Raw genomic sequence first — 24947 nt, 5'->3', positions numbered from 1 at the left:
CATTCTTTATGCCAAAATAAATTATAGATACTCAGATATTTTATGTAGTAAATAAAACTAGAAATTACAAGCACAAATTCTATTTTAAAAATTAGATGAAAAATAATTATTTCTAAATAAGCCATACAAAACCCAAAATATAAAATATGTAATAGATAAATTTCGATGTTTGAAATTCATCTTTTTCAGAAGAAATAGAGGAGGAAAGTATCTGTGACATGTATATTAATTCATAAAGACATTATATATTAGGAAGAAAAATGAAAGCATCCAAATGAAGAAGAATGTGGGTAAAGACCATGAACATGTGATTTCTACAAAAACTAAATATAAATAATAAGTGTGAAAAAATGTATTCATTAGTAATCCAAAATAGAATCTAATACTAAATGAAGTCTCTTTTCTGCTCACCAATTATTAAAAATTACTAGGTCTGTGAATATCCAGTATTATTGAAAAAACAAAAAAAAGACATTCTGAATTATCATTTTCAGTCTGTAAATTAGGAGATAAAATTCAGCAATGTATGCTAAACATTAAAATGAGTTTATTTATGACAGCATTTATTTTGCATCATTCTTACAAATATGACTGAAGAAGTTCACAAGGATAAATGAGCATAGCGAATATTTTAATGTATGATATGTCATAAATGTTTAGGAAATATTTTTCAACATCTAAAAAATATTGTTAAATAAATAAATAATCATCTTATTGCCTTCTTATGGAGACAGTTAGAATTTATATCTACAGGATGTATATTGCACATCAAGCAAAAGTATATTTCCAGTAATATTATTTGGATCAATATATATTTATGTGGAAATACATATAGAAATATTTTGATAGGAAAAGGTATTGGAGAACAATAGGTAAAATTTGTGTCTGTCAGAAGAGAGGGGTCATCATATTAATGAAAATGCTAGCAGTAAGTGTATAATACTTTATTCTTTGTAATTTTTTGTATTTTGGGAAATGTATTTGGTATATATATCTTATTATATTGAAAACTGAAGCTATTATTATCTTTCAAAAATAAACTCATTGTATTGAATCTGATGCCTTCCCAACATAATATATACAAATTGAATTTTAAAAATTGTTTTTATAAATGAGGCATTGATGCAATATTATTTTTGGAATAACAGAAATTATTGAGATACAATATAGCACATCTGAAATTAGCAATAAGATTCAGTATATTTTCAAAATATTTATCACAGGAGGAATCTAAGCAACTTTGAATATGTCCTGTTTTAGGAAACGTGAAAAATAAATGATATTTTAAATCAACTATATTGATGAGAATATCCATAAGGACCAATAATTTATGATATTTTCTTGCAATAATGAAGTATTATTAATAAAGCATTTTAAAAGCTCATGTATTTATTTTTAGATTGTTTATATGGAATTCCATTGTGATGCTTTTTGTGGTTTTCTGAAAAATTTTTTAAAGAGAAAAAAAGATTCTCTAGCATTTTTATATTACTCCTCATACACTAATCCTGTTAACGCATGCAATTAAATCAGAAACACCAGCTGTTGAAAGAAAAAGTATGCGTGCTTATTAAAGTTTGAGAGTCTTTCTTTGATTATAGTAACAATATTTTTATTACCTGTGTGTGTTTGCGGGTATATTTTTTAAAGTTCTTATTATTGAGAGCATTCTTTAGAATATGATGACTACTTTTTCTCACCATCCAGATATCTATCTCCCATTGAATTGTAAATGCCATTATACTGTGGCATATTCAAATAGAATAAATGATTCTGCTATAAATAGACTATATTTTCAAATAGTTATTGCATTTGTAATGTGTTGCTCACATTCAAATATTGCTAACCCAACCGTCTGGATGCTTGATGATTATTTAAAAAAAAAAAAGTCCATAATATCAGGCTTGGAAAACATCACCATGTCATGAAAGATGAATCAAAATAACATTGACATTGCACAGCAGTACATAGTTTTAATGCTGTGCCATAATGAGAAACAAAACCATTCATAGAATCACATTTCATGCACTTCAAGAATGATTAGCTATGACAGTTTTATTACATGAACCTTGACTGGCAAAATGGCTCTCCCTTAATAAGAGATTGATCTCCTGCAATTTTACAATCATATATCACATAGGTAAATAGAATCTCACCATTTATATGAGTATCCGATGACATTAATATATAGCAATATAAATTTGACTAGTATTTTAAAATAGTAACAGTGAAAACAGGTTCATTTGCAATGCCAAATACAGCCTGAATAGTATATGTGTTACTTTTTATTGAAGCACAAATAAAATACAGGCTTAAGTAAGAAATTTAAGTGATGTACTTAAAAGACCTTTTAGTGAAACTGTCAAGTATCATAGAGACAAGAAAATTGTATTCTTCTATATATCATTAGCTGAACTTCAAAACAGAAAACGAGAAATCGTAAGTAACCATATGTTCAAAGTATGATCTATTCGTACAGTTTTTGATTGATAATATGTCTTACATCAGATATATTTGAAATGTAGATTCCTCCCAAAATAGTATTATCTCAGTATGTTTGCAGCTCTTGATAATCTAATGGAATAATGGGAGATAAATTCAGTGGGAGATACCCACTTAATTTTTTTTAAATGTCAGATAGTCACTTGAGGCAAATGAATCATTAATTTATCTGCGATTTTAAAGTTGAGTAATAATTTCTTCAGAATTACTTTTTCTAAAATTTGACAATTCTTTTCATTAATATATTCAAGTTGTTGAACTATTTTGAAGTATGTTTCAGCAAAGGTAAAATGAAAATATACAGACAAACTTTAAAATCAAGAGAACATCTGTTAGCATAAAGAGTAAGATTAGATAACATTAATTCAAAATAAAATTGTGGGGAACAGCCAAGATGGCTGACTAGATGGAGTCAGGAAGAACTTCTCTCACCAAGACAGACCAGACCATCAAGTAGATTAGCACACTATAAACAGATCTTCAGAAAGAAGGAAGTCATTGAGTATGGACAGAGGGAGCACACAGATCCTGGGTTAAAAGGGGAAGGAACTGGGAACTCTTCATGGGGTTGCCAAGCATTGGGACTCATTCCTGGTCCTGAATGGCTCCTGGGGAAAGGGTGAGTGCAATAGGTGTGGAATGGCCCACTTTCACCATGGAGTTCTGGAATCTCAGCGGTGAGAGACTGTATACTGTCCATGGACATCTGAGCTGGCAGATAGAACTGCCTGGGGAATTGGCAGAGACAGAACTCCAGCCTGCATAGGGCGCAGAAGGTTTGGTGCAGGAACAGGCACAGTGGAGCACAGCCATGGTCACCCATCCCACAAGGCTCAACATACTCCACTAGATGGCTTTAGCCTTTGTTATCTGCTGGACTAGACAGAGCGGGGTGGCCTTCCCCGTGTGACAGGGCCAGTCTGATCTAAGCAGCCCTTTGTCTGTCAGCCTCTTCCAGGGTCTCAGCATGACTTCACCCACTTGCAGCACAGCCTCAGCTTGTCAGTGGTCACTGCCATAGCTTTCACCAGCCGACGCTGACTATCCACCAGAATGCTTTTGCAGACAGACCTCTGCCAGCATACACCCACACACGGCAGTCCTCCACCAGTGCACACTAGCCTGCAGCCTTCCACCTGCCACTTTAGTGACTTATACGCATACACAGAACACCTACCTGATGAACCTGTCATCATCCCACCAATGTACACGTGTGTGTATATCTACAGGTGTGCCCATATGCATGGACCATCTGCTGTCACCTACCCAAATGTGCAATGGCCCACTTCTACCCTACTGAAAAATTTTTCATGCAGCCCCCATTGGAGTGTGGTTGCCAGAAGATTGGGAACATCTTGGACCCTCCAGCACAGTACACACTTAACCTTGAGAGGTCAAAGAACAAAGCTGCAGGCCTGGGCCCAGCCCTCCAGTGTTAAAACATGCAACCCAGGAGTGCTGAGCTAAACCTACATTGCCTGAAAGCAACCAGAAAGAAAACCAATAGACTAAACCCAACTTATTCCATAGCCAAACCCTCAAGGTCACCAAAGAACACAAAAGCAAAATTCCCTATCTGAGAGACAACTTCAAAGATTAAGGAAATATCAGCCCACACAGATGAGAAAGAACCAGTGCAAGAACTCTGACAACTTTAAAAGCCAGAGTAACTTCATACCTCCAAAAACCTGCACTAACTCCCCAGCAATAGTTCTTAACCAAGCTTAAATGGCTGAAATCACAGACATAGAATTCAAAATCTGGATAGAAAGGAGGCTCATCAAGATACAGCAGAAGGTTAAAATCCAATCCAAGAAAAACTAAAATGGTGCATGTATTAAAAGATGACATAACCATTTTAAGAAAATAACAAACTGAGCTTCTGGTAATAAAAAATTCACTACAGGAATTTCAAAATGCAATAGAAAGCATTCATAATATAATTGACCAAGCTGAGAAAAGAATCTCAGAGCTTGAAGACTGCTCATTTAAATCAACACAGGCAGACAAAAATAAAGAAAAAGAATTTTTAAATATGAGCAAAACCTCAGAAATGTGAGAATATGTAAAGAGACCAAACCTACAACTTATTGGAATCCCTGAAAGACATGAAGTGATGGAGCAACTTGAAAAACATATTTGAGGATTCTGTCCACAAAAATTTCCCCAACCTTTCTGGAAAGGTTGACATGCAAATTCAGGAAACTCAGAGAACCACTGACGGATGCTATGAAAAACAACCATCTCCAAGACTTATAGTCATCAGATTCTTCAAAGTCAAGCAAAAGAAAAAAATAAATAAATAAAGGCAGCTACAGGAAAGAGGCAGGTCACATTGAAAGATAACCCCATCAGGCTAACACCAGACCTTTCAGCACAGATTATACAAACCAGGAGGGATTGGGGCCCATATTCAGCACCATTTAAAAAAGAAATTCCAACCAAGAATTTAATATCCAGTCAATTGAGCTTCATAAGCAAACAAAAAATAAAACTTTTTTCAGAGAAGTAAATGCTATGAGAATTTCTTACCACCAGACTGCCTTACAAAAAGTTCTTAAGGGAGTGCTAAACATGGAAATGAAAGACCATAACCTGCCACCACAAAAAATACACTCAAGTACATAGTACATTGACTCTAAAAACAAGTGTACAATCAAGTGTACATAACAACCAGTTAACAACATGAAGACAGGATTATATCCTTAAATATCTATATTAACCTCAATGTAAATGATCTAAATACCCATTAAAAATCACAGTGGCAAGTTGGGTAAAGAAGCAAGACCAAACTGTAGGCTATGTTCAAGAGACCCATCTCATATAAAAAGACACTCATAGGATTAAAATAAATGAATGGAGACAGATATATCAGGCAAATGAAAAAAAAAAAAAAGAAGTGGTTGCTAGTCTAATTTTAGGCAAAATAAACGTTAAAACAACAACTATCAAAAAGTACAGAGGAGGACATTACGTAATGATAAAGCATTCAATTCAAAAAGACTTAACTATCCTAAATATATATTCACCCAACACTGTAAACACCAGATTAATAAAACAAGTTCTTAGACGTTTATGAAGAGACTTAGATAACCACAAAATAATAGTGGGAAACTTCAACACCCAACTGACAGTGTTAGGCAGATCATCAAGGGAGAAAACTAACAAAGATATTCATGACCTAAACTCGACACTTTACGAAATTGTTTGAAGTGCTCGTTCCCCGGTGCCATAAAGAAATGGCACTTCAACATAAATTTAATTTACTTAGCATAAATTTAATTTACTTCCTGCAGAAAGGGTACACTACCCACTAGTTTTGCCACGAGAGTACACCCAACAAAGGAGACAGGGTCATTTATAACCTGACGCGTCCACCCTGCTGCTGTGTCTGGTTTCCATTGGCTGGAACAGGAACTCACATTCTGTATTTGTCCCGATTGGCTAGCAACTTAGAACTTTTTAAAAGAGGAGAACAAACGAAGTAGGAAGTAACCTGTGGAATGCTATGAAAGGTAAAAACATTTTTAAATAAGGAAGAGGAACAGGCTATGACCTAATGCTTGCTTGGACCAGTATAAGCATGTCAGGGCAAATATTTAGGCTAAATTGTGGGAGCTAAGAACATAACGTACATTGATTTCTTTATTATGGCTAGCAGATATTTAAGAATGTTAGCACAGGTATTTGAATAAATTTTGCTTCTAAGAGAAGTTACTGTTTATTCCTAATTAGACGGGGAGGAAAGTCTTTGAAGAGGAACTTCTACTTTACTTTTTACAAAATGAACCTAACAGATATCTACATAATACTGCACCCCTAAAAATATACATTATTATTTGCACACCACACGTAATCTAAGATCAACCACGTACTTGGCCATGAAGCAATTCTCAACAAATTATGAAAAACTGAAATTATTCCAGTTACACTCAGAGCACAGCAAAATAAAAATAGAAATCAACACTAAGAAGATCTCTCAGAGCCATATATCTACGTAGAAATTAAACAATCTGCTCCTGAATAACTTTTGGGTAAATAATAAAATTAGGGCAGAAATTAAAAAAAAAATCTTCGAAACTAATGAAAACAAAGATACAACATACCAGAATCTCTAGGCCACAACTAAAGCAGTGTTACAGGAAAGTTTAGAGCAAAACATCTATATCAAGAAGTTGGTAAGCTCTCATATTAACAATGTCACATCTAGAGGAACATCTAGAGAAAAGTAGTAGCAAACCATCCAAAGCTAGTAGGTGGAAAGAAATATCAAAAATCACAGCTGAACCGAATGAAATTGATACGTTAAAAACCACATAAAAGATCAATGAAACCAAAAGTTTATTTTTTAAAATAATAAATAAGATTGATAGATGGCTAGCTAGATAATGAAGAACAAAAGAGAGAAGTTCCAAACAAACACGAGCAGAAATGATATAGATAACATTACCCCAAAGAAATACAAAAAGAAACTCAGAGACTATTACAAACACCTGTGTGCACAGAAACTGGAACACCTAGAAGAAATCAATAAATTCCTGGAAACATACAGCCTCCCCAGATTGAAATTGAAAAAAAGAAATTGAAATCCTGTACAGATCAATAATAAAATCCAAAATTGAATCAGGAATACAAAACCTACCAACCAGAAAAAGCCCTAGCCAGACAGGATCGCAGCCAAACTTTACCAGACTTTCAAAACGAACTGGCACCAGTGCTACTAAAACTATTTTTTTTTTCATTGAGGAAGAAGGACTCCTCCCTCACTCATTCTATGAGGCCAGCATTATTCTGATACCAAAATCTGGCAGAGACATAACAAAATAAGGAAACCTGAGGACAATAACCCCGATGAAGATATGTTCAAAATTGTCAACAAAACAGTAACAAACTGAATTCAGCAGCACATCAAAATTGGCCATAATAAAATAAGCTTCACAGGATAATAGGTGGTTCAAGGTACACAAGTCAATAAATGCAATTTATCATATAAACAGAACTAAAATCAAAACACATGATCATCTCAATAGATGCAAAAAGGCTTTTCATTAAATTCAGTATTGCTTCATGTTAAAAAAAAAACTATACATAAAAGGAACATACCTCAAAATAATGAAAGCCATGTTTGCCAACATCATACTAAACAGGTGAAACCTGGAAGCATTCCACCTGACACCATAAACTAGACAGAGTCCGACTCTTACCATTCCTATTCAACACAGTACTGGAAGCCCTAGCCAGAGCAATTAGGCAAAATAAAGGAAAAAAGGCATCTAAATAGGAAGAGAGGAATAGGAAGAGAGGAAGTCAAACTATCTCTCTTCATAGAGGATATGATTCTGTATCTAGAAAACTCCATAGTCTGGGCTCAAAGGCTCCTAGAATTAATAAACCACCTCAGCAAGTTTTACAATACAAAACCAATGTACAATAATCAGTAACATTTCTACACACCAATAGTACTAAAGCTGAGAGCCAAAACAAAAATACAATCTCATTCACAATAGCAACAAAAATATAAATACCTAGGACTATAGCTAATCAGAGAGGTAGATGATGTCTACAATAAGAATTACAAAACACTGCTGAAGGCAATTAGAGATGACACCAAGAAACAAAAAAAAATTACATGCTCATGTATAAAAAGAATCAATATTGTTAAAATGGCCATACAGACCAAAGCAATGTACAGACTCAATGTTATTCATGTCAAACTACCAATGACATGTTTTCACAGAATTAGAATAATAAAACTATTCTAAAATTTATGTAAAACCAATAAAGATCCCAAACAGCCAAAGGAATCCTAAGCAAACAAATAAAGCTGGAAGCATCACATTACCTAACTTTAAACTCTACTACAAGGCAATAGTAATCAAAACAGTATGGTACTAGTACAAAAACAGACACATAGATCAATGGAACAGAATAGGGAGCCCAGAAAAAAAGCCACACAAATACAATAATCTGATCTTTGGCAAAGTGGTCAATAACAAGGAATGAAGAAAAGGACTCCTCATTCAATAAACGGCACATGGATAACTGCCTAGCCACATGCAGAAGATTGAAACTGGGCATCCTTCTTGCACTATACACAAAATTCAGCTTGATTTGGTGAATTAAATACTTAAATGTAAAGATGGATTAAAGACTGAAATGTAAAACCCAGACTGTAAAAACCCTGGAAGACAAGATAGGGTAATACCATTCCAGACACAGGAACTGGGAAAGATTTCATGACAAAGATGCCAAAAGCAATTGCAACAAAAGCAATGATTAACAAATCTGATGTAATTAAACTAAAGAGCTTCTGCAAAGCAAAAGAAACTATCAATGAAGTGAACGAACAACCTACAGAATGGGAGAAAATATTTGCAAACTATGCATCTGACAAAGGTCTAGTATCCAGCTCCTAGCAGGAACTTAAACAATTGAATAAGCATATAACGAACGACTCCATTAAAAATGGGAAAATAATGTTAATAGACATGTAAAAGATGATATACATGCATATGAAAAAAAGCTCAGTGTCACTAATCATTAGAGAGATGCAAATCAAAACCACAATGAATTACAATCTCACACCAGTCAAAATGACTATTGTTAAAAAGTCACCATATAACAGATGTTGGCAAGTTGTAGAGAAAAGGGGACACTCATACACTATTGGTGGTGGTGTAAATTAGTTCAGTCACAGTTGGAGATTTCACAATGAATTTAAAACAGAACTATCGTTTGGCCCAGCAATACCGTTACTGTGTATATGCCTGAAGGAATATAAGTCATTCTACCAAAGAGACACATGTACTCATGTTCACTGCAGCACTATTCACAATAGCAAAGTCATGAAATCAACCTAGAAGCTCATCAACGGTGGACTGGTTAAGGAAAATATGGTACATATAATGCCATGGAGTACTATGCAGCCATAAAAAAGAATAAAATTATGTCCTTTGCATCAACATGGATGGAGCTGGAGGCCATTATCATGTGTAAATTAACATAGGAACAGAAAACCAAATACTGCGTGTTCTCACTTATAAGTGGGAGCAAAGCACTAAGTACACATGGATACTGAGAGAGGAACAATAGACACTGGAGCCTGCTTGAGGTTGGAGGTTTGGAGGAGGGTGAGGGTCAGAAAACTACCTATTCATTACTATGTTCACAACATGGGTAATAAAATCATTTGTACACCAACCCCAATAACAGGCAATTTACTCATGTAACAAACCTGCACATGCACCCCCTGAACCTAAAAGTTGAATAAAATAATAAAATAAAATTCTTACAATTTTAAAACTAATGCAATCATTAATACATTCCAGAATGTCTTTCAATTTGTGCATGTATGTGGGCAAAAAACCAACATAAAATACAAATACAAAAAGTGTCATATATCACATAAAATTCTCATCACTTATATGAATATCTAATGACATTAAATATACAGCGAAATAAATTTGACCAGCATTTTATTGCAATCACACTGAGTAGTCAATTTTTAATGCCGAATAAGAAATTTTTTGTTACCAAATAATAATGACCTTCAAAATCATAATGATCTTTTCTCTAAAATTGAAGAATAATAACAGTATATGGTATAAAATTGTTAAAGAATGTATGTAGTATGCTAAATAAAGAGTAGACATTTTTAAAATTTTTTCAGTTGTAAATTGGTAAAATATGATTCACAAAAATGCTTTCACTTTTGCTGAAATATTTATTTCAATTCCACGGAAGATGCTGATGTATCTCTTTTGTTATGCTCAACTGTGGGAAGGGGGTTCATAATTTAGTTTCTTTGTCTCCAATGGGCACATTTGTTAGGATTTCCTCCATAACCAGGGCCTCAACACTACCAGGTTTTGTTAACCTGGTAGTGTTAATCTCAATCTTGAAAGCCACATATACTATGAAAAAGCTGGTGATATTGCTGCTCAATAATAAAAGGGCTTATTGGACCTTCCTGACTAAAGTTCCTAGAAGGTTCTTAGAATGACCACTTGTGTATATAGCTTTCATAAAATGTAACCATGTCTGTTACCAAAAAATGTTACCATGTTACCAAAAAATGAATTCACGAATAATTTGGCAAATTACCCTATTTCTCCATCTAAAATGTTGACAAGGTTCATAACTGTTTGTTTGTTTTCTTTTTTTGTTTGTTTGTTTGTTTGTTTGAGACAGAGTCTTGCTGTTGTCGCCCAGGCTGGAGTGCAATGGCACGATCTTGGCTCACTGCAACCTCTGCCTACCAGATTCAAGCGATTCTCCTGCCTCAGCCTCCTGAGTAGCTGGGATTACAGGTGCACGTCACCACACCCAGCTAATTTTTGTATTTTTAGTAGAGACGGGGTTTCGCCCTGTTGACCAGGCTGGTCTCAAACTCCTGACCTCATGATCCCCCCGCCTTGGCCTCCGAAAGTGCTGGGATTACAGGCATGAGCCACTGTGCCCAGCCCTCATAATTGTTTTTTAACCCAACAAACTAGAGGGAGAGTCTTAGGTACTTTTTGAGGTAGCAGTAGAGGAAATTTTATTTTTTTAAAGTATTCTGCCACTTTTTTCATTGGGTACATTTATCATTTTTCTGGCTTTTTTTGTTAAGAGTTCAGGGAATTCCACAGCCTTGTCCAGGGGACTGCTTCCAAATTGCTCAGAGAACACTCATTATTTTCTACTATATGTGATAAATCCTCCTGCTCTGCTATCTTTGTCCTGAGTTACTATCCTTGAACCTTTCAAAGTTTAGCGTTATTTGTATCCCCCAGCATTTTGGCAAAGACTTATGTGCATTCCAACTGTCACAATAAATTATATACCCTTTCTTGTGGCTGAAACTACAATTGTCCTGCTAAGTTCATTGTTTCTTACTTTGCTTTGTTCCCCATGGTTCTTTCTGGGAACTGCTTAGACAAGTAGTCTGATAGATAATAAACATCACTAAAACTTTGTATGGTGTTTTCAACTAATAGATAACATGAAAGTCATGGGCAAAATGATTTTGCTTTTTTTGTTCAGAAATTTTTATGACATAGAGTCAGTGTACAAATTATGCTTCAGCTGTTAATCATTCATTGACTCTTTCAATTTATATATTACTATTTTTAGAACAATCTCAAAGGAGAATATTTCGTTAGCAATTTTAAGCCATATTTTCACTCTTCCTCTATATTCATATTAGCTGTTGTTTTTATTAATAATTTAGTAGTTTTTTTACACTGCCATATGACCTTAGACAGGGATTTCAGTTATTGTAACCAATTGTGAACTATGTTCAGATTTACTGTGTTATTATTCATTACATAATTTCTAAAACGAACTTTGTAGTTTTCTATTTGAAAATAAGGATTAATAAATAACCTTTCTCAAGTAAAATAACTGGGTACTACTGGGACTTCTGCCTGAAGAAAGTAATGAGATTTTTTCAGGAAAATAGAGGGAATGGAGGTTAGTGGTCATAGTACAGGGTACAGAGTCATGCTGCCTGAGATTAAATTCCATCTTTGTCACTTATTAGCTGCGTGACCTGGGGCAAGTTATATAATATTTCTTTAAAGAATTTTATCTGAAAGATAAAAATTATAATTGTACCTAAATGATCATAGTATTGTCACAATTATTTTAAACCTATGCTACAATAGAAATATTTTAGGTCTGTGGCACATAATAAATTTTGAAAAAATTAATTGTTTTTATTATTAGTATTATAAATGTTAATGCAAAGTAGAGTAGGACATGTAGTGATGTTATAAGACATTGTATTTGACAACAAGTGCTACACATTGTGATTAACTATAATATTTAAATTATATAGAAAAAATGAGAGTACAGATTGAAGGAGTGAGGAAAATTTTCTTAGCCCAAAGGCATATATATCTTGATAATTAAGTGGAGGGTTTTAAACAGAGAAAGATGATTCTTACTGGTATAAAAAAAGATGTGAACAAACATGGAGAAAGGTATAGGAATACTTTGCATAAGAGACAATTTAAACTTAAAGAAAAATGTTCTAAAGGTAGTTCAAATGGTTAAGAAACCAAGAAATACCGATGCTATAACATTGGTAGAAAATAAGAAATTTAACAAACAGAAATTCATTTGAAGAGGAAATATGGATGTTAAGTATGAGGAGACAATTTTTTGGAGATAAACTTTGTAGGTTTTAGAAATAGATTCTCCAAAAAAAATAAATTTCACCAGGTGAAGAATGCCAGTGAAAGCTAAGAGAGTTGTTTCTGAGGGATAATATTTGATAAGCACAGGAGGCTAATAATTTCTCATAGACATTTAGATTTGAGAAAAGAAAGAAGAGCAATAACAAAATAAATTTCACAAGCAGAAAGTTTTTTTCATATCTTTACCTTTTCATTATTATCTCCAGTTATCTTAAATGCAAATAATTTTTATCAATTTGACTAATATGTTACTAGTCCACACAGAATCAGTGAGTAGAAAAATTCCATGTAATATCAACCTAATTTCATAAGGGTGTTATTTCTGATGGTTCCCTCTATTTAATCTTTAGTTATCCTAAACAATTTTGATACTATAGAAAGAAATGTGATCTAGAAACCCTAAAAAGTATTTACTACTTAAAAATTGCCAAAACATGTAATAAAACTTTTATCTCAAGTAAGGATCCATGATATTTATGATGAATTATCCAGAAAGAAAACTATTAATCATGTGCTTAGTAATATGCTAATCTAAACTAAAATATCACATAGTTCATACTGTACATTTTGTATGAGCTTTGACGTAAGCTTTGAAAATATGTTTTGATATAATTTTGAAAATATTTAATAAAGGGCATGATTTGCTACTGCATGAAAATTGAACCTCATTCAATATTTTCACACACTATTTTTTTCACCGAACTTCAAACCTGTAATTTTAATTGTAATTGTGGTGTTTACCCACATTGAATAATCACAGAAGTGGTCATCCATTATAACTGATGGATGGCTGTAGAAACTGTATATGCTATTTGGAGTGCCATTTAGGGCATCTTATCTTGTGAAAACAAAGCACTTTTAACTACAAACCCAGTAATAATGATACATAATTACTTTTACATTAATTATATTGTAATTTACATTGTAAATTATAAATTCAATTCAATAATAAAATACAATTGCCTTATCATTATAATTAATTAAATTATAACTAAATTGTAAAACAATCACAATTACAATTAATTACATTTAATCAAAACCAAATAATTATGATAATAAACAATTAAATAATAAATAATTAGAAATAATTTTACAAACAGTTTTTATACAAAATGCTACCTTTACACATGTTCATACAGTGGTATTTCCGAATCTCTGTTAGAGATTTCCTGGCTTACAATAATTCGTGCTGCAGTTCCCATAGAACATATTAAGCAGACCTTCACTTTATCAATTTTTCAAAGTATTTACATAAATATATATTTTATTTTATTAATGCAAAATATCACATTCATCTGCTTTTCTGTGGAAACCTACACTATAGGAATTTTTCACTTTTCTTTGCAAGCAGAAACATTTTTCTCATTCCTGCTCCAGCTAGCCACTTTATAAAATCAACTGTTCTGTCCCGTCACGCTTATTGAAGTTCGTTTCTACTTACATCTTATCTAGATAAGATACTGCCCAATTTATGAGTAGCTAATAACCACCAATTATGTCTTTAAGTGTAATTTGCTATGATTTTGTTTTTAAACATGTTCTAATAAAGTCATATTTTATCCCAAGAGAAAAGTGGGTTATTTGTTGAATTGGGTAACAATAGAAATAGAGTGGTATTACTCTGCTAGAATAGAGACACACAGTAGTTTTTAAAATCTCTTTAAAATGTTAAAAAATATTTACACAGTTTTGGTCAGAGTGTCACTGGGACTAATATTTTTCAGCCAGGTTTTTAAAATAATGTACAATTCCTCTATGGAATACTTGTGAGCCGATGAACATGAATAGAGCATGATATAAAGGGACATTAGCGTGAAAATTTCTTAAGCTCTCTAGAAGAGACTTGAAGATGCAAACAAGAACAATAATTGCAAGTGTTAAGAAACAAATAGATCAAGATAAAGAAAGACCAACTGAGGATTTGCAGCTGGGGACATTTCATGCATTTTAGCTGCATTAAATGAGAAAAGCATAAGAAATGGGTGAAATTATTTGTTTGTATGTGCATGCATAAGATCTAATTTGTAGTTTTATATGCTTCTGTTTTTCATGAAAAACATTCCTCTCTCCTTGCCTTAGCAGCTAACACATGAAGAGTGATTTTCTCTCTTTCTATTTCTTCACCAGTCTGATTACTGTGGCATTACTAGGGTAACCTAAGAGATTATTCTTATAACAAAGCAGAACTTAAAAATTACAAATCTTGGAAGAACATTAAGATTGTCACTGTATAGAAAAGACATATTACAGTAAAAAAAAGTTCTAAAATAAATCAAAGAAAAATGTAAAGCTGATAAGTCTGAGAAAACGTAGGAAGACAAAATATCAGGATTAATCAAAACGAGAACAAAAGATAGAGATAAAAGACATGTAACAAGAATTCTGCCTTCAAGAAATAATGTCTTCTGATAAGATGTATTTTTTTCTTCCCAAGATTAAATTCCCTCTCCAGGGCCTGAAAACAAACAATGTCAGAAATGTCATAAAAATTAATTTGGTGTCAAAAAGTAAAGTTTTTTAAAACCTGACAAATGTGGCTTTGTAAGTATATGATTAATCTCTTTGGTATATATTTATGTACTTTAATAAGTATCCAATGTTATCTAGTTTTAAAATATGCTAAAAATATAAGATCCTAAGGCGATTAAGAGAGAAGTTCTTTTTACTAATGTCCATATGTTTACAGATTTTTCAGGATTAGCAATGTTTTTCAATGTCTTTCAAAAATTGGCGAATACATTCTTTTAAATACTTTATATAATGTAATGCAGCAAAAAGTGTCTTTGTGTGTCTTCAATTTGTAAAATCTAAAGATCAATAAAATTTTGAAATACACTATGATATAAGGGAAAATGCTGAAATATTATTTTTATATTTTAGATGATCAAAATAATATCAAAATAAAGATAATTTTGAAAAAAGTGAAAAAAGTCACTATTTAAGTAAAGCTGTTAAAGATTAGTACTTACAAAGGAAAATAAAATAATAGCTATCAATAATTCTTGCCCTGATATAACTATTGAAACTAACTATACTATTGTCATATTATCAGCTATCTACTTTTGCAGCAGGACATTTCTAGGATTTTTTGTAAGCTGCTTAACTTCAGTTTCCTAAGTATTAGAAGCAGGCTCTAAATCACATAAATACAAAACGCATTCCTTTAAAAGTTTAAGATTTCAAGTAATTGTTATGTCTATTAGTTGACATAAATTATTATAAAAATAATACTTTTTTGCCAGGGTGACTGCACATTCTTTCACACATAAACTCGACTTTGATTCATGTACTCATTTTCCAACAATAGAAATAAGGCTTTGTTATTATTGTTTTACATACAATCTTCTTGTTACACCTTTATGCTTTATATTAAAAAGTCATTTTCAAATGTCTTCCTACTTACTACTGTAATCTAAACTTTCTGGAGCCACTTTATTAGAATTGGTCTAAGTCATTACAAAGGTGGCAATTCAATTACTAGCTTAATGAGATCCATGTTTTATGCTAAGATAGAAATAACTATTAAAATAAATTTATTTTAAGTAGAAATACACCAAAAATACTTATAGAGATAATCAGAGTAACACGGATCATATAGATTATGTGATTAGATAAAAATATGAGTTTGATAAAAAGCTCAATGTATGAGAAAATACTGGTATAAAACTACAGCTAACAACTATAATGCGATAGTTAGAAATTTAGTCCACTATACATATACTATATATATAGACTATATACACTATATATATACTACATATACACACTATATGTATACAGTATATAGTAGATATATATGTATATCTACTATAGTATAGTATAGTATGGTATATAGCAGATACATATATATATATATTTATCTTTTTAGTTTTGTTCTTTGTCCCTTACTATAGTGCTTTTCTGGCACTGTTCAGCATAACCAATTCCTATATGACTTTATAGCAAAATAAAAAATGTCAACTTCCTCAAGAATTTTAAACTGAGTAAGCATATTTCAAGCAATTCTATTCCTTCCTGCATAGGCTTTCCGTTTCATTACAAATTTTAAATAGATTGTACTCAAATGTTTATAAATTTTAGGTACATTCACTATTTGCAATTTATTTCTATATTCTTTTTTTTCTTTATGGGAAGGTTTTTATTCATAGATTTTTTTTAGTATTTTCTTTTTTTTTCCAGAAATTATTTTTATTATTATTATACTTTAAGTTTTAGGGTACATGTGCACAACGTGCAGGTTTGTTACATATGTATACATGTGCCATGTTGGTGTGCTGCACCCATTAACTCGTCATTTAGCATTAGATATATCTCCTAATGCTATCCCTCCGCCCTCCCCCCACCCCACTACAGGCCCTGGTGTGTGATGTTCCCCTTCCCGTGTCCATGTGTTCTCATTGTTAATTCCCACCCATGAGTGAGAACATGTGGTGTTTAGTTTTTTGTCCTTGAGATAGTTTGCTGAGAATGATGGTTTCCAGCTTCATCCATGTCCCTACAAAGGACATGAACTCATCCTTTTTTATGGCTGCATAGTATTCCATGGTGTATATGTGCCACATTTTCTTAATCCAGTCTATCATTGTTGGACATTTGGTTGGTTCCAAGTCTTTGCTATTGTGAATAGTGCCACAATAAACATACGTGTGCATGTGTCTTTATAGCAGCATGATTTATAATCCTTTGGGTATATACCCAGTAATGGGATGGCTGGGTCAAATGGTATTTCTAGTTCTAGATCCTTGAGGAATCGCCACACCGACTTCCACAATGGTTGAACTACTTTACAGCCCCACCAACAGTGTAAAAGTGTTCCTATTTCTCCACATCCTCTCCAGCACCTGTTGTTTCCTGACTTTTTAATGATTGCCATTCTAACTGGTGTGAGATGGTATCTCATTGTGGTTTTGATTTGCATTTATCTCATGGCCAGTGATGATGAACATTTTTTCATGTGTTTTTTGGCTGCAAAAATGTCTTCTTTTGAGAAGTGTCTGTTCATATCCTTCACCCACTTTTTGATGGGGTTGTTTTTTTCTCATGTAAATTTGTTTGTGTTCATTGTAGATTCTGGATATTAGCCCTTTGTCAGATGAGTAGGTTGCAAAAATTTTCTCCTATTCTGTAGGTTGTCTGTTCACTCTGATGGTGGTTTCTTTTGCTGTGCAGAAGCTCTTTAGTTTAATTAGATCCCATTTGTCAATTTTGTCTTTTGTTGCCATTGCTTTTGGTGTTTTAGACATGAAGTCCTTGCCCGTGCCTATGTCCTGAATGGTATTGCCTAGGTTTTCTTCTAGGGTTTTTATGGTTTTAGGTCTAACATGTAAGTCTTTAATCCATCTTGAATTAATTTTTGTATAAGCTGTAAGGAAGGGTTCCAGTTTCAGCTTTCTACATATGGCTAGCCAGTTTTCCAAGCACCATTTATTAAATAGGGAATCCTTTCCCCATTACTTGTTTTTGTCAGGTTTGTCAAAGATCAGATGGTTGTAGATAGGCAGCATTATTTCTGAGGGCTCTGTTCTGTTCCATTGGTCTTTATCTCTATTTTGGTACCAGTACCATGCTGTTTTGGTTACTGTAGCCTTGTAGTATAGTTTGAAGTCAGGTAGTGTGATGCCTCCAGTTTTGTTCTTTTGACTTAGGATAGACTTGGCAATGTGGGCTCTTTTTTGGTTCCATATGAACTTTAAAGCAGTTTTTTCCAATTCTGTGAAGAAAGTCATTGGTAGCTTGATGGGGATGGTAATGAATCTATAAATGACCTTGGGCAGTATGGCCATTTTCACGATATTGATTCTTCCTACCCATGAGCATGGAATGTTCTTCCATTTGTTTGTATCCTCTTTTATTTCATTGAGCAGTGGTTTGTAGTTCTCCTTGAAGAGGTCCTTCACATCCCTTGTAAGTTGGATTCCTAGGTATTTTATTCTCTTTGAAGCAATTGTGAATGGGAGTTCACTCATGATTTGGCTCTGTGTTTGTCTGTTATTGGTGTATAAGAATGCTTGTGATTTTTGCGTGTTGATTTTATATCCTGAGACTTTGCTGAAGTTGCTTATCTATATTCTTTAGATGATTACATTGTCTTCCACATGAGACTACTTTTTGTCAATTTATGGAATATTTTCTACCTTTACTGAATTAGTCTTTATGTTTGGCATAATGCCATATGTACAGAAAGTACTCAGTAGTTATTCTGTGTTTGTCCTAAAATAAAGTAATATAAGAGCTCTACTTATTTACTGTGAAATATAATTAATTTAAGGCATTAAATTGTGAGTTTCATGATTATTTTCACAAAATAAACATTGCTCAACTAAATCTAAAATATTAAAAATGTTCCCTACCAAAACTCTAGCATATACAACACTAACAGTGAACCATTAGCAAAATTCCAGGGATTCAGTCTAGGTCTGGGTGCTGATAGCACAGAAAGCCAATAACTGAGACTACAAGTGTTGCCAAAGAAGAAGGCTTTAATTGGGTGCTGCAATCGAGGAGATAGGAGCTGTCTCAAATCTGTCTCCCTGACTGACTAAAACCAGGGGATTATATAACAGGGAGGAAATGTAACTGTGTAAGAAAACAGGAACTATGGAGGGGAAAGGACACAGTTATGATGAATGAGGGGTCTAGCATCTCATTGTCTGGATGTGGTAATCTGGTGAGTTTTAGTTCTTTGATACTTTTTGAGAGAGCTAAGGGACCCTTTCCTGAGGAAGGAACTCAGATAACATAAAAGTATAAAGCTTTAAGAACAGAAGGGTTAATTTCATTGTTTATACAAAAATAACTGTCTATGGGACTATTGGGTCAGTTTCAGAACTTTAAATGATAGAATTTTGATTACTATGGTCTGCCAATGTACTCATTAATTTCAACAAATGTGCCAGTCTGTTGAGGGATATTTATAATGCGGGAGGACATGCATGTGTGGGGACATTGTTATATGGGAAATTTCTGTACCTTCTACTTAATTTTCTTCTATGAAACAAAAACTGCCCCAAAAATAAAGTTTGTAAAAACAATTTTTGGCAGTAATTATAGACATTTTTATGTTTAACATTTGGGGTAAACTTTATCAAGAGGGTATAAAAATAAAAATATAATTGAAAAACATCAAATACAAATATTTTTAAGTAAATAATAAAAGATTAGTTCAAGAGGTAAATTTATCTATTAATAAAATTAAACACTATAATTTAGATGAATAGTGTGAAGGGTTTCTATGTGAATGATACTTGGCCAGTATAAATACATGAAGCAAAAATTTGCCTAATATTTTGCTTAAATATAAATAAATACTTGTATCAATTAATGTATTTAACATATAGAAAGTTTCCTGTTATAATAAAATTAAGTTTAAATATAAATTAAAAACAACTTTGTGAAGAAAAATTGGAAATGCTGGAGATTAAAGGATCAATTAGAGTTAAATGCTAGAATATTTATGCCAAAGAAATATTAAGCAAACTATTGTTCCTGAGCTCCTTGTAAAACTATGGTTTTCATACACTCTATCATATATTGCACTTACAGAAAAATTTAAACCTATTTGAAAATAAAACATTATGATGTAAATTCTAAATAATATATAAAACTTACATGCTTTGTGAAACTTTTGCTTAACATCATGAATAGTAGATGATTGTGTCACCTGAAAAGGAAAAGAAAATAGAGTTATTTTTAAAAACTGTTAATTTGTTTTCTATCCATTTAAGAAAAAAAAGTTTAAATATATCATAAAATTCTTACACAATAAGAATTTTTGCTTCATTTATCTTTTTAGTGATTACTATTTTGACAAGCTTGAAATGTTGCAATCAGTAACAATATAATTTTTTTTAAAAATTTGTTTGTATACAACAGTAATAGCTTTATTACATTAATTCAATCCAATTTGTATCCCTAAGATATATTTTTGAATGTTCTTTGTCCAAAATAGTCAATGTATTTTTCCACATCTCATAAAACTATCAATTAAAAATATGTCTTAATGCACAGGAATGTAAAAGAATGTATAGCAATAGTACCCGAGGATGTGAAGTTAATTTATATGGACAAATGAGAGAAATGTTTACCTCAGAATTTTATGAAACGAAAGTCACCTTAAGTCCCTTACTGACATTATTTAAATCCCCAAATAAAAGTACTAAAGGTCCATTAAAATGCATGTGAGATATATTTTTTGGATTCCTTAAGTACATAGTAATTTGACAAAATATTTGGTACTAAATTACTAAAACGAACTCTATAAATTAAAAAATGAATAAAATATTTTTTATTCATCTAAATTTAAAAATTATTGAGGACTAAAGTTCCATGCAAATACTTCAAGCCATCACAATACTTTTTTTTCTGAATTTGTCTCAAAAGACATTTTTATGATAATTCAAGAAAATATATTTCCTTTCCCTGAATAAGCATACGATACTAGTGAAATTTATTATAATCATATGTCTACATGATTTATTTATGCTACACTAAAATCCCCTTATAGCTGTTTTGAAAGGGTTAAATAAAAAATGCATAAAATGTTGGTGCATAATAGTCTATAAGAATTGTTACATTTGATGTTTTATTATACACTGAAGGTATAACAACAAATACATTTATTTTAACATATTTCGCCTTCTACTTAACAGGATTGCGACTAAGCATTCAGTATACTGTTCAGAACATTTTTTATGATTTCCTGTGTGTATACGATTTACTAAATAAGACAGTTATAAGATTTAAGCCCTAAAAAGTAACAGGTATTCCAATTTGTGTTATGCTATTAATAGCAAAATGATCCTAAAACATTCTGTGTATATAAAATTATAAATATTTCATGGCAATGATCTTCTCTGAAAGATGTTAGGAAAAAATTTAAAAACAGTTTATATAGAGAGTAATATATATTAATATACTTGTGCATGTATTTTAATTTTGGTTATTAACCTTTAATATTTAAATTTAATTTTTAAAATATTGTTTCAACAGTGTCCGTTGTTTTATCTCAATGTTTCTTATTCATTCAGCACCTTTATATGTTGCTTTCTCTGACAGAGTGGAGTAAAGGCCACGTGATATTCCCCAGAGTAACAAATATTTGTCCATTAGTCGTATCAAGGGCCATGTAATTTTAAATAAAAAATAATTTTCATAATCAATAATCCCTCAATTTGAGTTTGATATGTGTTCCTCTCACACTTTATGAGGGCACATTATCTTGTATTATGCATTGGTTGTTTAATCTATACGGAGCTGAGGATAATGACCTAGTGTTACTTTTGTTTTGTTTTATCATGTAGTACACCACAGAGCATATAATAAGCTTTAATTAACTTTTGTAGAAGTCAAAAATAAAGCTGTGAGTGCAAACACGTAAAAACAGAGTAAGATCAAAGTCTCTTAATCTGATATGCAAAAGCTGTATGCCATTCTCCACATCAGAATAATGCAGTAAACGACCTTCTAATTTGATATATGTATTTTTCTCTGAATTTGCTTATTTTCAAGACTAACATTGTTTTCCTGAAAGAAACCTTCATGTGGAATAGGGATGTATTATAAGCTCTTAACATTTTTAAAAATTTTCATTTGACTTTCATGTGTTAGAAAAGTGCTGATTTTGAATAAATCTTTGAAAGCTGCCCTTTCTGCAGTAATTTTGGACAAAATAAAGCAGAAAGAAATTAACTACTAAATGATTCAGACATATATTCAATTAGCCACAGGATTGTGCTTGATCTGCTCTTTTCAGTCCTTTAGTTGTACTGAAAGCACAAAGAGAGGAAAATATGATAATTAACTGAGCATACAAGAGCTTCTGATGACTAAATTGATGTCTCAGTGGCTTCATCAGGGAGTTTAGTTATCATAACTTCCACTTTTTAGTCAGTTTTACAACATCTTAAAAAGGATAAACTATCATCGTGATAATTTATTCATTTCCGTAATTATACAGATGGGAGTTATCTGAAACCCTACATTTGAAACCTTAATATTCCCTTCATTAATGTTTCTTCCTCTTAAAAGAATCTTAAAATAGTGAGTAGGCAAGGCAAATGATGTTAGTTAAACCAAAAATTTACTTCTGAATTTTAACTGATTATAGTTAAAATTTGAGTTATAATTACTTTATCCTACATTTAAGTTGATGAAAACAAAAAAGCTTTTTCGTTCAAGCATTTAATCTGGAATTGGTTTGAATTTGCCCAATATGCACTTACTACAGTTTTTCACAGAAACCTTTTTTTGTAATATTGCTTCTTTTTTAAACCGTATTTTAGCCACTTTCACAGTAAATTCTTAAGATGAACAGATGTCTCCAAAATACTGCTCATCCTGATTAGAGCAATAAAAATTAAATTATAAGAAAAAACAGCAACCACTTGACATTCATTTGATGGGTTTTTGTAGTATAAAAACCTAAATTTGTCACTAAACTATTAAAACAAAGAACTTGTCTAAAAGTAAAAGTACAGAAATAAAACCAAAGTAAAAGATGAACTGATATAAATAATTAGATATAGTGGTGTGAAAATGCAGACACAGATACACAGAGAAAAACAAAATGCCAAATGCAGGTTTCCTACGTAAACAGAGCTGTTTTTGAAGACACGAGGAAGAAAATTGCTGAAAGAATCACATGTTAAGCTTGATTAATTCAGGAAAATGGAAAAAAATAGGTCTGAGAATTTCCATTAGAAGATTTTAGGCCAGACTTGGTGGCTCAGGCTTGTAGAATAAACACTTTTGGAAACCAAGGCAGAAGGATCACTTGAGCCCAGGGCTTCAAGACGAGCCTGGGCAACATAGCGGAAATCCCATCTTTCCAAAAGAAAAAAAAATTAGCAGGGCATGGAGGAGTGTGTCTGTAGTCCCAGCTATACTGGAGCCTGGGTGACAGAGGGAGACCCTGTCTCAAACAAACAAAGATAAAGAAGGTAGTAGATTAGCAAATAGAATGTATATTTGCATATTTTATTCAGAATGCACAAGGATTTTCTCAGTAAGCAAATGTTATTTTACTAACAAGTAACCTTCAGATTGTTCAGATAAGTAGATAATCTATAGAAAATAATTTTTATACAATCAAAATGTGTTCAGTATTTTGTAGAATAGCAAGAATTTTCACTATGAATAAAATTGACAGCGCACAGTGAATCTCAGGAAATATGAGTTTTAACAAGGTTTAAATGTTTAAATTTTAACTGAATTATATATGGTTTCTCTTTAGATCATATAAATTTTTCACCTTTTAAATTTAACTGAATTTTATTTATCTAAGAAATTGAAATGTTTTATATTGTATCAGTTTTATTTATTTATAAACTAAATCATTTAAAATTAGTTCTTTGTTAAGTAAAACTATATGTATATACATATATATGTATGCATACACACATATCCTGTTTTTGTATCATACAAAATGTTTCTTTTTATATTGCAATAACAATTTGGTTAATATCAATTATGCCGTTTCTATTGAAAAATAATGTAAAAATTAACATATAAATTGGTTTTGTCAAAGTATTTACCAAAGAAAGTTTTTATCTGAATAATGCTCTTTTATATGAAAATTTTTATTTCTAGGAAATTATGTGTAAATTTTATTTAGAAGTACAGCCTAAAACATTACTGGTCTTTTATTTATGCAAACACACACACACACATACACACACACACACACACACACACACACGACCCTTGAACAATGCAGAGGTGCCAACCCAGCATGTAGTCATATTTTAAACAATTTTTATTGATATCTAATAATTATACATATTTATGGGGTGCGTGTGCTATATTGATATGTACATGAAATGTGAAATGATCAAAACAGTATTTAGAATATCCATCACCTTAAACACTTACCATTTATTTGTGTTGGAAGCATTTCAAATCCTTTCTTCTAGCTATTTTGAAATATACAATATATGTTAATTGTTAATTATAGTCACCCTACTATGCTGTCACACAGTAGAAGCTACTTCTGTTATCTAACTCTATGTTTCTACCCATTAACTAACCCCTCTTCATTCCTTCACTGTTGTTCCCAGCCTCCGGTAAATATTATACTCTGTACCTTCATGAGATTAATTTTTTAAAGTGTTAAACTTCTTTTTAAACCCCCACACATGAATGAGAACATGCAGTATTTGTCTTTCAATGCCTGGCGTTTTTCAGTTAATGTAATGACCTCCAGTTCCATCTATGTTGCTGCAAATAATAGTTGATTCTATAGCTTGGTTATTGTGAATAGTGTTGCAA

At 32.1% G+C, this 24947-nt stretch overlaps 1 protein-coding gene across 7 annotated transcripts in view; it reads right to left on the bottom strand.

Moving 5' to 3' along the window:
• Positions 1-24947, bottom strand: part of TECRL (trans-2,3-enoyl-CoA reductase like) — a 136506-nt gene that overhangs the window by 80970 nt on the left and 30589 nt on the right. For all 7 annotated transcript variants that reach the window (XM_055384209.2, XM_031010257.3, XM_019025107.3 and 4 more), the window contains exon 2: positions 20292-20343. In XM_055384209.2, the coding sequence (XP_055240184.1) occupies positions 20292-20343 (52 nt within the window). The remainder of the gene's footprint in view (positions 1-20291; positions 20344-24947) is intronic.

This window comes from Gorilla gorilla, chromosome 3 (assembly GCF_029281585.2).
Source record: "Gorilla gorilla gorilla isolate KB3781 chromosome 3, NHGRI_mGorGor1-v2.1_pri, whole genome shotgun sequence".
NCBI lineage: Eukaryota > Metazoa > Chordata > Mammalia > Primates > Hominidae > Gorilla > Gorilla gorilla.
The sequence above is the reverse complement of the archived record's forward strand: the minus strand, read 5'-3'. Positions and strand labels throughout refer to the sequence as shown.